The sequence below is a fragment of the Diceros bicornis genome, chromosome 16 (genome assembly GCF_020826845.1).
Source record: "Diceros bicornis minor isolate mBicDic1 chromosome 16, mDicBic1.mat.cur, whole genome shotgun sequence".
Lineage (NCBI taxonomy): Eukaryota > Metazoa > Chordata > Mammalia > Perissodactyla > Rhinocerotidae > Diceros > Diceros bicornis.
Genome location: NC_080755.1, coordinates 48,322,883 through 48,338,500, shown reverse-complemented (window position 1 = coordinate 48,338,500; position 15,618 = coordinate 48,322,883). Strand labels below are relative to the sequence as shown.

General features: G+C 36.3%; 1 protein-coding gene across 4 annotated transcripts in view; it reads right to left on the bottom strand.

The window, feature by feature from the left end:
- Positions 1–15,618, bottom strand: part of WDR7 (WD repeat domain 7) — a 359,360-nt gene that overhangs the window by 270,542 nt on the left and 73,200 nt on the right. For all 4 annotated transcript variants that reach the window (XM_058557197.1, XM_058557200.1, XM_058557199.1 and 1 more), the window contains 2 exons: positions 14,531–14,726; positions 5,017–5,231 (listed from right to left, as the gene is read on the bottom strand). In XM_058557197.1, coding sequence (XP_058413180.1) covers positions 5,017–5,231; positions 14,531–14,726 — 411 coding nt within the window. The remainder of the gene's footprint in view (positions 1–5,016; positions 5,232–14,530; positions 14,727–15,618) is intronic.

Sequence of the window (15,618 nt, the reverse complement as noted above, 5' to 3'; positions counted from 1 at the left end):
ATGAATTTCATGGCAGTAAAGGCTTTCTAGCTTCACTAATAAAATCCCTTTGGCCCAAGGTATCCCCCAAGATTTCCTCACCAAGAACCAGTGTCTGTGGCAAATTCTTTATGAGAACACTTGTCAAAAAGATCACCTGATATGCTCAGACCATCTTCTTAACATATTCATTGGTGCATTCATCAAATACCACTACGCACCATCTATAATTTACTAGTTATTCATATTTTACAATCTTCTAACTCCTAATCCAGTACACTACTTATACGAGGTGTTATGGGGGATTAAAGAAAAGAAGATGACTCTACCTTCAAGGGATTATAACCTCTTCCTTCTTTTAACAGATATCACAGCCTACTTTTCTCCTCCACTGAAAATAACTTGGTTATATTCACCTCCCTCTCTTCATCATTACTGATTATAAGGAAACAATTTCTACTAAGGGTAACTTCTCCAACTCTACTCTCAACACCATGTCCTCTTATGTTGCTCCACCCCTTGCCTCCTCCACCAACAAAAATGTTCACCGAGTTCCTAAACGAAGTATAAACTCTGATCTCAACCCCGCAGCCCTGAAGCTACTACGCCTTTTTTTCTCCAAAGGCAAACTTCTTCCACACACTCTACCTCCACTTCATCTCATACTCATTCCTAGCTCACTGTACCCTGATTTCTGATCTACAAACTCTACCAAAACAGCTCTCTTAATGATCACCAATGACCTTACTAATTGCTAACTCCACTCTTTTTTATTCCCCGAGTCTTAATGTTACTTCATTTCTCTGATCAACTGTTGACCTTTATTTCCTTTACAAAGAGTTCTTTTCAATTAGATGTGTGACCTAGACCACTGGAGGTTACCTGCCCAAGGTCACCCACAGGCAGCAAGTTACAGAGATGTAATTCAAACAGAATCCGGGCTCTTAACCACGCCTTTGAACTGCTTTTCAAAAATGAAGCAAAAGCCATTCCATGTGCTCACAACCTTGGTATTAATAATGCCATGTTCTGATGCAGGAGTCAGCAAACTATGACCCATGGCCCAAATCTACCCCATCACCTATTTCTGTAAATAAAATTTTACTGCAAGCAGTCACATTTATTCGTTTACATATTGTCTATGGCTGCTATCCCACTATAATGGCAGAGTTGAGCCATTATGACAGAGACTGCATGTTCTGCCAAGTCTAAAATTTTTACTATCTAGCCCTTCACAGAAGTAGTTTGCCAATCCCTGTTCTAACCAACTGTCTTTTAGGTTCAACATTTGCAAATTTGATGACAATAACAACTAACTCACTTATTTGCAGTAAGAGGTAAGCACGATAGCATATGTGGAATAATCTAATGACTGCAGGCACCCCAAAATGTGAACTGCAGTCTAATTCAAGCAATGCACTCCAGCATTAATTTAAGAAAAAAAATAATAATCTCATCCTTACTCTATCTCATCATTATGTCACTTCTTTCTTGGAGATTTTTTTGCTCTCCCTGCACACACTCTAACTCCCAACACTACACAGAAGAGGCAAATTTCTCCTATTACAATCCACCTCAAAGCCTATTCCACGAGTTGTTCATTTCTGTTAACAGCTCTGCCATTCTCCCTTCAACCAGGCTTGGATCTCTGAGATCATCTTATATGTCTCAATAATTCTCTAGCTCATTTCTTTTTTTTTTTTTTTTTTTTTGGTGAGGAAGATCAGCCCTGAGCTAACATCCATGCTAATCCTCCTCTTTTTGCTGAGGAAGACTGGCTCTGAGCTAACATCTATTGCCACTCCTTCTCTTTTTTTTTCCCCAAAGTCCCAGTAGATAGTTGTATGTCATAGCTGCACACCCTTCTAGTTGCTGTATGTGGGACACGGCCTCAGCATGGCCGGAGAAGCAGTGCGTCGGTGCGCACCCGGGATCCGAACCCGGGTTGCCAGTAGCTGAGCGCGCACACTTAACTGCTAAGCCACGGGGCCGGCCCTGAAATCATTTTTGATTGTCATGACTGGGGAGATGGGGTGCTACTGGCATGTAGTGAGTAGAGAAAAAATGCTTCTCAACATCCTACAGTACACACAACAGCCCCCCACAACAAAGAATTATTCAGCCCCAAATGTCAATAATGCTGAAGTTGAGCAACTCTGCTCCAGAGCCAAGGGAACAGGAGTAAAGGAGAGGGTATAAGTTGAGATAAGTCTAGGATGTGTAAGAACATAGACAATCTCGAGATGGCAAGGAAGGAGAATGAGTTATGCTCATCAAAACCAAAGGAGAGGGCCAGCCCCGTGGCTTAGCGGTTAAGTGCATGCACTCCGCTGCTGGTGGCCCGGGGTTCGGATCCCGGGCACGCACCGACGTACCGCTTCTCCGGCCATGCTGAGGCCGCCTCCCACATACAGCAACTAGAAGGATGTGCAACTATGACATACAACTATGTACTGGGGCATTGGGGGAAAAATAAATAAATAAAATTATTAAAAAAAAAATCAAAGGGGAGAATGCAAAACTGAATGGAAGGCAAAAGTTATTAATAAATGCTCCACATCTAAAGGCTCATGAACAGGGATAGATTTGATTGTCAAGCTAAGACAATCAACTGTGAGGCAATGGAGAAGACACAGGTAGAGAGGCTGAAACAGAGGCTTATCAGCATTTTCTGTTACACATCTTCCAATTCAACAAATATTTATTGCACAGCTGCTACTAGATGTCATAGGGAAAACACAGAGGTAAATAAGTCATAATCCCTGACAGCAAGAAGACTGGATTTCAGCAGGGAGAATTAGATAAGTATATACATTATTATAATATAAGGGAAAATATAAGATATATGTCATAAGAGAAATAAACGGGTTCAAAACACACATCTTGCAAAGATTCAATGCAGTAATATAGGATAATCCTACTTAATACGCTTTTGATCTTCTGGGGGGGCGGAAATCATAGAATAGTCAATTCTCCATCATTGTTTGCAAGGCTGTATATATCTGGTATAATTAACATAATTAGCAATATAAAATATTTGTTACTTCCAAATAGCCCAAATGCTAACACTATTCTAACAAGGAAAAAGCAGGATACTTTCTATAGAGTATTCCCACAGAGATTTTACTTTGCATTGAGAGACTCATGAAAAAAATTAGATCCAATATCCTAGAGTCAATCCTGCACCACTGAGAGGCTCTTAGTTATGTTTTGTTTTGTTTTTCAACTTTGGGTGGGTTTTATTTCTCTGAGGTTAGAAAGCCATCCAGAGGACAGCTCTTTAAATATTCCCCTCCGAAGGAGCCTCAAATTCAACCTGAGAAAATAGTCAGAGAAATCTCTAATGGTCCAGCCAACATACATTTTTCATAAAGTGATTATCCTCCTGCAGCCTCAGCTTCCTAAGCCTTTCCCTCCCTTCTATAATTGTTTTCCTTGTAGGCCAGGCAACAATTACCATTGCTACAAGACTGAGGAGGTTCACAAGCAATATATTTTACAATACATAAGTGTGGTGTCTCTGATATCTGGTGCTTTTATCACTAATTGCACTATAAAATGCGCTATTAAAACAGGGACAAACAAGATTGTAAAAATCACATAATGGACCATGACCACTTACAAAAGCCATTCATAAATGTTACTCTACCACTTATTTTTCTTTAATTGTCTAGTTATGTAAGTATTTTTCCAAATTTTTACTTCTAGGGGATACCAACAAGAATATATTTGGAAATTTTACACACCAAACACGCTTGCATGCTTGCCCTTGACTATATTTTTTAATAAATTTGCTCACAATCAAAATTATATAGAACACCAATGGCCTATGAACAATGAATTCCTACGGACAGCTACGTGACCTCTTGAAAGAAATTAGAGGCATGGCAAATGCATTTAAACCTGACTTCTATTCAAACTTGAGAGCATGGGACAGAAAGAATGGAAAAAAGCACAGAAGGACTTCACAATTCTAATCTATGAAATATACAATATAACAAAGCCAATAAAACATTTATATCTTGAGGAAAGACAGAATGATCAAATATTACTGCCAATTACTAGACGATATGGGTCAGTGGAACCGACTACAGTATTTCATACGGCATTAGCACTCACTAATTCATGGGCACATTTTCAAGTTCATAGATGAGCTTTTCAACCTCTTCACTATTTATTCACATGTCTAACCATTTAAAAAAAAAGAATCAGGAATAAGAGAGAATGAAAATAAAAGTATTTGTTTTACCCATTAATAATTCTAATGAATACTTAGATGGAACTGGGAATTTTAAGTAGCGACTCAGATGAAATACTGGGATTGTCTCCAGGTTTCATTTATCCCTTATCCGAGACAAACTAGTTCTAACAGTGCCACAGAACACAAATACCACAAACCAAATACTGGCTAGACTCTACAAAACTAAAGACAAGTAACCAATTAATGAATTGAGACTGTTTTTTCTTCTTTCAGTAGGATAATCTTCTGTTAACTGAAGAAGTAACTGATGCTCAATTTGAAGTGTCAGTAAGGAAAGTGACACTGCAGCACTTGTGCAACTTCGCCGTACCTATTCTCAAACATTTTCTTACATCCTTAAAATGGCCTAACCTCACTAAAATCAGAACCTATTTTTAAAACAAATGATAAACCATAATTACAAACATCTTAATTGTACCTAAATTATTTTTTTCTCCTGGAGATATTAGCTCCAATCTTTCAACAGGAAGACTGTCAGAAAGTCAAAAGGACAGATTATATATAAAATGTTTGCTCTAATTTCAGAAATTTAAGTCACTTAATTCAGTAAAAATCATTTTTAAATATTTCAAATGGTAAGAATAATTTACGTTTTCAAAATGCCAAATACTTGAAATACTCTAAAACTATGTTGGATAAACGTAAATAAAAATCAGAAGCTTATTTTTTTTACCAGTGTCATCTCCTAAAAATTATTCCCTAAGACACAGCAAAAACTATGTTATTAAATGAAGTTGAATAGAGACTACACACAGGAGGTCACATACAAAACTTACTTTGTCAGATGCCTCAGAAGCCAAGAGGTTAGTTGCAAGGGTTTGTAGCTTATGATGGGCCATATTTTTAAGGGCAGCAAGACTACGTCTTGTCATGGCTTGTTTTAGGTTGACTGCTGGATGACTAAGTGAATCAACTGCAGCAGGAACGGCTTCATCACAAGCGTTCAGTATCTCCACTGCTGTTATCCCCATCACACAACGATCCAACGCACCTGGAAGACATATAGATTCACAACTGTCACACAACACTATACAATTTGAAATAGTTTCTTAAGAAAAGAAAATGCATGGACATTCTTTATGTAGGAATATGCTTTATTAGCGCCTCCCAGAAACATTCTCTTGTACTTCCTCCCTCTAATGATCTTCCACGTAGCATTACCCTAATCATCTCCTCTCCCATAAAGCCCCTACCACAACTTCTCAACAAAGTCAAGTTCAGAGCCAAAATGTCAACAACTTCCCCCAGGCTTTTCTACTTTCTTTCTACTTCCAAGACAGTCTCCTTGATCACTCCACACTATTACTCTATTACAAACATCAATTTCTATGACTTCACCTTCCTCTAAGTCGTATACCAATCCCAAACAAAAAAACTAAGTTTTGCTATTTTTCTAATTTTTTCTTCTTGAATAATTCCTGAAGCTTCTCTTCCTCTAAGAAAGCTCCACAAAACAGGGAAAACATAATAACTTCTCATTCTGTCTGCAAATTTCTTGACTCTTATTCTTAACACCCAATCAAATGTTTCCCTGTGTGTTTGTGAAAATAACTACTACTTCAACTTGTAACCATTTCAAAGCTTCTTCATTTGACCATTCTTTTCATTTACCTCCATCTATGCATTTCTTGTCTAAGTTAGAGTGCCAACTCCTTCCTGGAAAGCAGACGGCCTTTCTGTACTTTGTTTTTTACACAGTACCTAGCATCACATCAGTAGAGAAGGGTCTCATTGTAAGGATCTGTACAAAATTGTTTGAAGATCATAATAATGACAATGAAATGATGGTGAAGTCTATTTTGATTCACTGGGCATTCTTTCAGAGTCATTCTAAAGGAGGACAAGTTAATTTTGAAAAATAACCATAGAGAACACCAGAAACTTAAATATCAACAAAATACAAAATTTTTCCTGTGTTTTTGAGCCAGTGCCCAAACCCCCAAACACTTATTTTCTTCCCAGTGTTGAATGGTTATATACATGCCATTTAAGTTTGCCCCTCATTCCTTAAAGAGTTTACCTTCTGACTCATTGTCCTATTTCTAGTTGTACTCCTGGAATAATTCTTGGTGATTTCAATATTTACATAAATCAGTGTTTTACTAACCAATTCACTGAATATTGACCAATATATTTTGGAAGGCAAAGCAAAAGAAGGAATTGTTACCTGAAACTTTTTGTGCATGTATGACAAGAGGAGTGTGTATACTCTAATGGGATTTACAAGTTCAAAAACGTTTGAAAATCACCAGCACATATGATTCTTCCACACATCCTGATCTCTTGGTTCTCTGAGCTCCTCTACTCCAATGAATTTTGTCCTACACTTGACCTCAGACAATGGTCATATTATGATCTTCTCAATACCAATAGATGAAACTCCAACATGGTCCCAATTTCAAATATTCTACCCCGACAGCAGCTTCCATTCTTCACTTCAACTGTTTTGACTCCAATAATTCCTTGTTCAGTACTGACTCCAACAATTCACTAACCTATCACCCTTGCACTGTCTCTCATTTCCCCATGTCGTCATGACCCTCCTTGTTAAACTAAAATTCCATCACCCATCTTCATAACCACAGCTTTGTCCTCATCTCACTTCTTCGTACTAGCCAAGCAAACTCTAACCCTGGTTGAATCCAACTCTCCACCCACTCTGCACTTGTACAATGAGGATGGACATGAACGACAAATATGTTGACAGATCCACTTAAAATTCACGACCATTGCTCTCAAGTGGGCCCTTAGTAGTGACCACATTTCCACAGACACTTCATTTTCCTATTCTCTGAGTTAATTTTCCATACTTTCTCTCTCCAACCAATCTCCAACATTTCATTTCCTGGCCCCATCTGGGTGAAAAGTTTTGTTTCCGATTTCATTTAGAAAGAAGTGATTAGAAAAGAAGTTCCACAAGCTCCCACCACCACATCTCCATTCACTTTACCCTTTAATTATGAATGAACTATCCAGGCTCCTACCTAACACACTTGTAGCTTAAACCCCATCCCTCTCTTGTCTTCCCAAGGACATCATTTCAGCAATTCTCTCCTTTCTCTTCAAAAATTTTCCCTATCTACTAGATCATTCCCAGCAGTATATGATCACTCCCATCAGCATATAAACATGCCACTGTTTCACCTGCTAAAAAAAAACACAGTTGACCCAATATCTCTCCCTAGCTGGTATCCCATTTTTCATAATCATCCTCTAAAGAGCTGTCTATATTTGCTACCTCCAAATTTTTCTCCTGCCATTTTCCTTTCAACTTACTCAAACCAGAGTTCACCCCTAAACATGCACAGTATTCTCCATGTTGCTAAATCCAACAGTCAGTTCTTAGTCCTCATTTTGCTATCATTTACTATCAGCAGTACTTGACTCTCCTTCCTCTCTACTCCTTGAAACACATTTTTTCACTTGGCTTCCAGGCAATCACATTCTTCATTTTCTTCTTCTGCTTGGCAGGTCCATTTTAGTTTACTTTGCTGGTTTCTCCACATCCAAACCCTGGAGTGCCCCAATCATTATCTATCTGCATTCCCTGGACTGGTGACACATTCAATGCCTTAACTTTAAATATCTTCTATTTGTTAAGAATTCCCAAATTTACATCACCCACTCTGACTTCCCCCACCTTGAACTCCAGGCTCATATAAACAATTTACTAAACAACATCTCTACTTGAATGTCTAATATTCAATTCAACTTAGTACATCAAAAATTGAATTCTTGATCTTCTCAAAATTTACTCTTTCCACTGTCTTCTCCACATCTCAAAATGAATTGCATCCTTCCAGTTGCTGATGATCAAAACCCTGGAGCCATCTTTGATCCATCTCATTCTTTTATGCCCCTCACCCAACTATCAGCAAATCCTCTTGGCTCTATCTTCAAAATACACCTAGAATTCAACCAATTTCTCACCCGCTCCACTACTACCACCACGGTCTAATAATCCACCATCTTTTACTGCCAAAGGCAATAGCGTACAAGCTAATCTCCCTGTTTCCACCCTTGAACCACCTTCAGGCTATTCTGCAAAAAAAGCAGGAAAATATGATCTATAATGAGTAAAAAATTAAAATCAATAAAAACCATCCCAGAACTGACACAGACTTGTTAAGATTAGCAGACAAGGGCATTAAAAGTTATTATAATTGGGGCCGGCCCGGTGGCGCAAGCGGTTAAGTGCGCGCGCTCCGCTGCGGCGGCCCGGGGTTCGCTGGTTCGGATCCCGGGCGCGCACCGACGCACTGCTTGGTAAGCCATGCTGTGGCGGTGTCCCATATAAAGTGGAGGAAGATAGGCACAGATGTTAGCCCAGGGCCGTCTTCCTCAGCAAAAAAAGAGGAGGATTGGCGGATGTTAGCTCAGGGCTGATCTCCTCACAAAAAAAAAAAAAAAAAAAAAAAAAAAAAAAAAAAAAAAGTTATTATAATTATATTCCAGATATTAAAAAAGTTTGAATAGAGACACATGGAAGATATCAAAAGACCAAAATCAAACTTTTGGATATGAAAACTACAATGTCTGAGATGAAAAATACACTAGATGGGAATAATGGCAGATTAGACACTGTAGAAGAAAAGATTAGAAAACTTGAAGACACAGAATAGAAACTATTTAAAATGAAATGCAGAAAAAAAATAATTTTAAAGGTGAAAAGATAATCCATGAGCTGTGGGCAATTTCAAGCAGCCTAACAGACATATAACTGGAGTCTCCAACGAGAGTAAAGAAAAAGGAGGATCAAAAATATATTTGAATAAATAATGGGCAAAAGTTTCCAAATTTGTTGAAAACTATACATCCACAGATCCAAGAAGTACAACAAACCTTGAGCACAAGAAATATGAATAAAACTATAATCAAATTGCTCAAAACTAATATTAAAGAGAAAAATTTTAAAGTAGTAAGAAAAAAACAGACACAATATATAGAGGAGCAAAGATAAGAGTGACGGCAGATTTCTCACTGGAAATAATGCAAGTAAGAAGACAGTGGAGTACTGAATGAAAAAAACAATAACAAACCTGTCAATCTAGAATTCTATACCCAGAAAAAAAATCTTAAAAATGAAAGTGAAATAAAGCGTTTTTCAGACATACAGAATCTGAAAGAATTCACCACCCATAGACCTGCACTACAAGAAACAGTAAATATTAGGCAAAAGGAAAATCATTCCAGATAGAAATCCGGATCCACACAAAGCAATGAAGAGCAACAGAAATGGTAACTAAATGGGTGAATATGTAAGATCTTGATTTTATTATTCAAATTTCCTTAAAAGACAATAGACTGTTTACATAAGCAAATAGAAATAAAACATGTTCTAAATGCGTGAAAACCATGAGCAACAATATGGATGATACAAAAGACAAAAAGTGGCAGAGGGTGACCCAATTATTTTTGACTGGAATCATTCTTTACACTAAGCAACTGGTCTGTGTAAAAGAACAGTAGGAGATACAGACAAAGGTAAGAGGGTACCACACTGTGGAGGACCTTGTCTTAAAGGCTATATGAGCTAAAATTATTTGGTTTTTTTCATTAAGACAGCGGCATAAACAAAGTGTTGTTTTATTTCCTAAGATTAATTTGCCAGCAGAGTATAGGATGGATTAGATGGTAGAAATAGAAGACAAGGAAACCAATAAAGATAGCCTGGGTATGGAAAAACATAGCCCAAGTTAGAAGAGTACATTGGACAGAAAAAAGGAAGGAGAAGGGTATCCAGTGGGAAGGATTTAGTAATTAATTGCACAGAGGGATCATGGGAAGAAAAGTAGTAAAGACAGCCATATTTCCACTCTAACAACCTCTTCCTTCAAAATTCCAGAGTGAATCATCCAAAGGGAAAAAAAGAAACTGATTCTACTTGGTTTTACCAAGATTTTAGAAAAGCACCATTTTTCTTAACCATTTCATCCTTTGTGTCTTTGCCTGTCCCATAGTATTTTTTTGTTAATAGAATGAAAAACACAAATGTAAAAGATATAGAAGAGTTGATGATGTAATGCCATACACTGTGAAACAGAAATATAAAATCAAATCTCTACTATATTAAATACTGCAGGCAAGGTCAAATATGTGAAGAAAATACTTGCTACTAAACCCTTCTACTAGTAACAAAATACTGGACTGAAGTACCACCTTCTGATCCTCTTTGGTAATTTCAGTAACAAGAGAAAACCATCAATTTAAATAAATCAAAATAAAAGCATGAAAATATTTTTAAAAATTAGTCTAAAGAATAACGTACACTCTAAGGCTTTACTTGTGTGAAAAACCTGATTCTCTGATACACTTATGTTTCTGGTTATCCATGCTTTCTATACACTTTTCAATAGACATAAATATACAATAGTCATAATTCTCTGATATATTTTATTAGATAATTAAGTTTTTTTTAAAAAGACTCACATATTTCACGAAGTAAGTGCAAAAACAGGAATATTTCAGAAAACTTGGAGGGACAGAAAATAAATAAAACAAAAAAAGATAGAACAAAGTAAACTGACACAACTTCATACACTAATTTCTAATAATATCTGGTAAGCACTATTAGTGTTTGCATTTGTATAAGAACATCTACTCACTGTCCCTATAGGAATAGGTATATGATGTGAAAATCACTTTTGTTTCATAGCAAAGACAATAAAAATGGGCATATGAAAATGTTGTTTAGCCTTGGTAATGCGTTAGATAAGAACATCTTGTAATATCAGTCATTACTTAAAGCACGCCACTATTTCCCAAATAGACAGGATTTTGACCTTGTCAAAGGCCTGTGGGAACCACACTGCATGTTTACTGGGAACATCAGATGTGAAGAACAAGAAAGTTGACCCCTGAAGCACATAAATAGCTCCACACAGACGCAGCCACCATCTAGGTCAGTGGCCCACCTTTAATAAGTTCCTAAGTAGGAGTCAAGAGGTTCACGTGGCCAAATCCTGTTACTAGTTGTATGACTAATTTTCTAACTATCCAGAGATGTGAAAGAATAATAATTTCCAAGGCCTCTACATCACTATTAATTGCTATTGTGTATAATAAAGAAGACACAATAAAAGAACAAAAGATTCTGCACCGGTATCTCTCTAATTAAATTTTATATTACTAGCTTCAACTTCATTTCATTAGGAAATAAACACTGAGAATAAAAACCACCCATTTGAAGAGAAAAACAACTAATAAAAAATGCTGTATGAAAGTATAAAGGAGGGGGCTGGCCCAGTGGCGCGAGCGGTTAAGCGCGCACGCTCTGCTTCGGCGGTCCGGGGTTCGCAGGTTCGGATCCCGGGCGTGCACTGACGCACCACTTGTCAAGCTATGCTGTGGCGGTGTCGCATATAAAGTAGAGGAAGATGGGCATGGATGTGTGCTCAGGGCCAATCTTCCTCAGCAAAAAAAAGAGGAGGATTGGCATTGGTTGTTAGCTCAGGGCTGATCTTCCTCAACAACAACAAAAAAAGTATAAAGGAAAGAAGTGTTTTTAAGCTAGAAACATCAGTATAATTCAAAACAGCAAACCCAAAAAATTGCACAATATGCACGAGTAGTTTTAGTGTAATATGGCTTCATTGTAAATGTACATTCCCAAAACACTAAGAGGGATAAAGTATCTCCTCAAAGTTTAAATACATTTCATACAGCAAATCTTGGCTGAATCTGATTTATTTAGCTTCATTTTTTATTTATTTAAATAAATTTAATAAATAAATAATGTCAATACCATCAGGATGTGCCTTACTGACTCCCCAGGGACCTTTACATCATTAGCTAAAGGTTGAACTACAAGAAGGAAAAAAGAACATACACCTCCTGTTACAGCTCAAAAATAAATTCTGCTTCTCTATCTTTATCTTGATATAAGAATGCCACATTGCCTGTTTACCCAAAAGGTAAAGGTCAGAAGATAATTGTGAAGTTCCAATATCATATATTGTGTTTAATTTAAAATGGGCTTAATTATACTAAACTGGTTATAAGAATAACATCCTCCAATACACCACAGTTAGGAGCTATTTGTCATTCCCTTCTAGGGAAATTACTTGAAAAGTTACTTGTGTTTCAGTAAGGTCTCATTTGTAAAGAATATGAAATTCTTTACATTCTTTACAAATGTATTCAAAGTACCTGAAGGATTCAAATACCATATACTTAAGTATCTGAAAAACTCAGGAAAGTGATACTCTCTTCTTTTATCATTTTAATTTAATTTTTAAAGGTCCTAGAAAAGTTTACTACACTTTTGTATTTATGATATATCAATTGTTAATTTAATATTTATAGTATTAAAAATAGTGTTTTATGATTATCACTGCTATAAGAACTTTCTTTTTTTTTGGTGAGGAAGATCTTCCCTGAGCTAACATCTGTTGGCAATCTTCCTCTTTTTTTTTTTTTTTTTTTACTTCAGGAAGATTAGCCCTGAGCTAACATCTGTGCCAGCCTTCGTCTATTTTTTGTATATGGGATGCCTCCACAGCGTGGCTGATGAGTGGAGTAGGTCTGCACCTGGAATTCAAACCTGCAAACCCAGGCCGCTGAAGCGGAGCGCGTGGAACTTGAACCACTCAGCCATGGGGCCAGCCCTAGAACTTACTTTCTTTAATACTAATTCTCAAAGAAAATATTTCTAAATGTAAGTAAGGTCATAGTCCCAAGTTCAACAAAGTACAAGTCAAGTAGCATATTTGTTAAATAATAATAATAGGAAATATACACACAGGCATGTAAACACCTACAAACTTCAAGTATACAAACATACACACACACACTTACATTATGTCTACTACACACCAGGTAAATATTATCTCACTTTATTCTCCCAGAAACATTATAAAATAAGAAATATTATTATCTTCATTTTACAGATGAGTAAGTTGACAGATGAAAGTCCAGTGACTTGCTGTAGATCACAGCACCAGTAAATGGTCGATCCTAAACTCAAAGTAAGCAGTCTGACTCCAGAGTCCAAGACTAACTCTAGATATTTAGCTTGCGGGGTGGACCAAACCAGCAAACGTGAAACAGTGCTGCTCATCAGACAGGATATAACAAAAAGTAACACAACAGTAAGATACAAAATTACATATGTAGGATGACAGTAGTTCTGGTTTAAAAAATGCACAGAAACAAGATTAGAAAGAAATATGCCAAATGTTAATATTTAAAACTGAGCAATGGAATTTGAGTTTATCTTTTTTCCCTTCTAATACTTTTGTGCTTTTAAAATTTTACAAAAAGTATATAAAGCTCTTTTACAATCAAACAAGAAAAAGATAAGTTACATGCAAAAGCAAAGAGGTCTCTCAATCTTCAAGAATGCTTCCTCTTGTCAAGACCGCCTGCATACTACCAGTTAAAACAAGGATTATCAATAAAAGTTCGCTGAAGATTATGACTACTTGTTCCAAAAAGACTTAGAAGAACTTGTCCCTCAGTGCAAGCAGAAATACATACATAGTCTGATTTCAAAAAGGACTATTTAAAACAAACCAAAACAGATGAAGAAGAGGAAAAAAAATAGTAGAAACATTACATAGTACAACTAAGAATGTAAAAAAAAGTTTTAATCACTGATAAATGATGACTTAAGATAGTTAAAATAGAATAAAATGTATTTTAAAAAGCTTAAACTAATAAACCTTTAGTTACTTAATCTTAAAGATTTCTCAGGGAAAACCATAAGACTCTGTGTATAAACATTAAATATCATCACCTGTACATTTAAGCTAAGCACTGCTTGTTCTATACCATGCCCTATATATAAAATTTCTGAAACTTTAAATTTTAAATGTTCTGTCTAGAACTTAAAACTTGCACTTCAATTACCTCCTACAATTAACTGCCTCATATGGCTTTTCTGCTATTCAAATAAAACAGAATCTTATGTTCTTCCACTGTTTCTGAACTTGAGACAAAAATGGTGCCCTTAATCTTGCTCACACTGTACTACATGAGTTATAAAGAAAGCACTTATTTTTTTGTCTGCTGTCTGTATGTCTGTCCTAATCTGTATCTTATCTTCAGTTACATTCCTTTAAAGATCAGTGAACTACTCTACAAGCATTTGGCATAGTACAGCAAATAAGAGGATATTTAAATATTTCTTTGTTGATATGATAAGAACACTTAGAAAAATCAGTGATCAGAAATAAAAGTAGCAACCTTTTTACATTTCAAGGCCTCTTCCCCCATATAAAAGATTTTTAATTTCTAGGAATCAAATACACCAATTAATTTTCCAGTCTATCTCTTAACATTTGTTCTTACCAGTATCCATTTGCCAGACGTACACAGAGCCATCTGAACATCCCACCACTAGGTAATCATCAGAAGGCCTCCACTTGATTACTTGAATAGGGAAAAGATGACGAGATGCTAGCATAATGCATTTTTTCTCTCGCAAACTTAGGAGTCCTACTGAGTGGTCACTGGCTACAGAGCAGATGCAGTGCTGCACTCTTGCCTGAAAAGAAGAATAAACCTTAATTATATTTAGATTAAACTCAGAATAAAATGGACCTTGTCCTCAATAACTTAAACCAAAATTAATTATACATTTGCTACTGCTGAAAACCAACCACAATTAGTTTGTGTTGAAAAATCTGTCCCTTTATATTACACATAAAACACCCAGTTCAATTATCATAAGTCAAAAAAATATTAAATTAATCCTAGATTAAAGATGGAAAAGACGCTTTGAAAAATCTGCTGTTCAAATTTGAAGATGACGTTACTAAAATGATTGCTATATATGAGCAAGCAAAGCTGGAAAAAAATTATCTGTTATTATGTGTTCTTTCCACAGTACGAACTTTCCTTTGTCAGCTGCCAGAGCTGGTTTCTGCAGTGCTTCTTTCTGTTTGTGACTCCGTCATTTAGACCCATGCTCTTCCTTGCCCCTTTGCTCAAAAACAATACCCTCCTGGTCCCTCTGCCACAATCATTTCTTAAGAGCCACCAATATTTCGTACTATCTGTAGATGTGCTTCGCAGTTTCTGTCTGTATTGTCAGCAGGTGCACCACCTCAACACACACACAACAGCCAGTTAAACATTCTGCTATGTATTTTCTGCTCATCTCTCGTTTTTGCCCTTCAATTCCTTTTTTAAACAAGATAGAATATAAACAATCAAACAAAGACGGTAAAGATTTTCACTAGCAACAGAGAACTGAATCCACAACAACCTAGAAAATTAAAAATTAAAGTCTTCAAATTTTTAAAGATACTTTATAAGCATTTTAAAACTTTTTAGTGAATTATTATACTTTCAGTTCATACTAAGGTGAAATCATATGAAAACAGCCATCTGAAATTCATTATTGTACATACTGTGCCTATTTATTGAGGATGAAG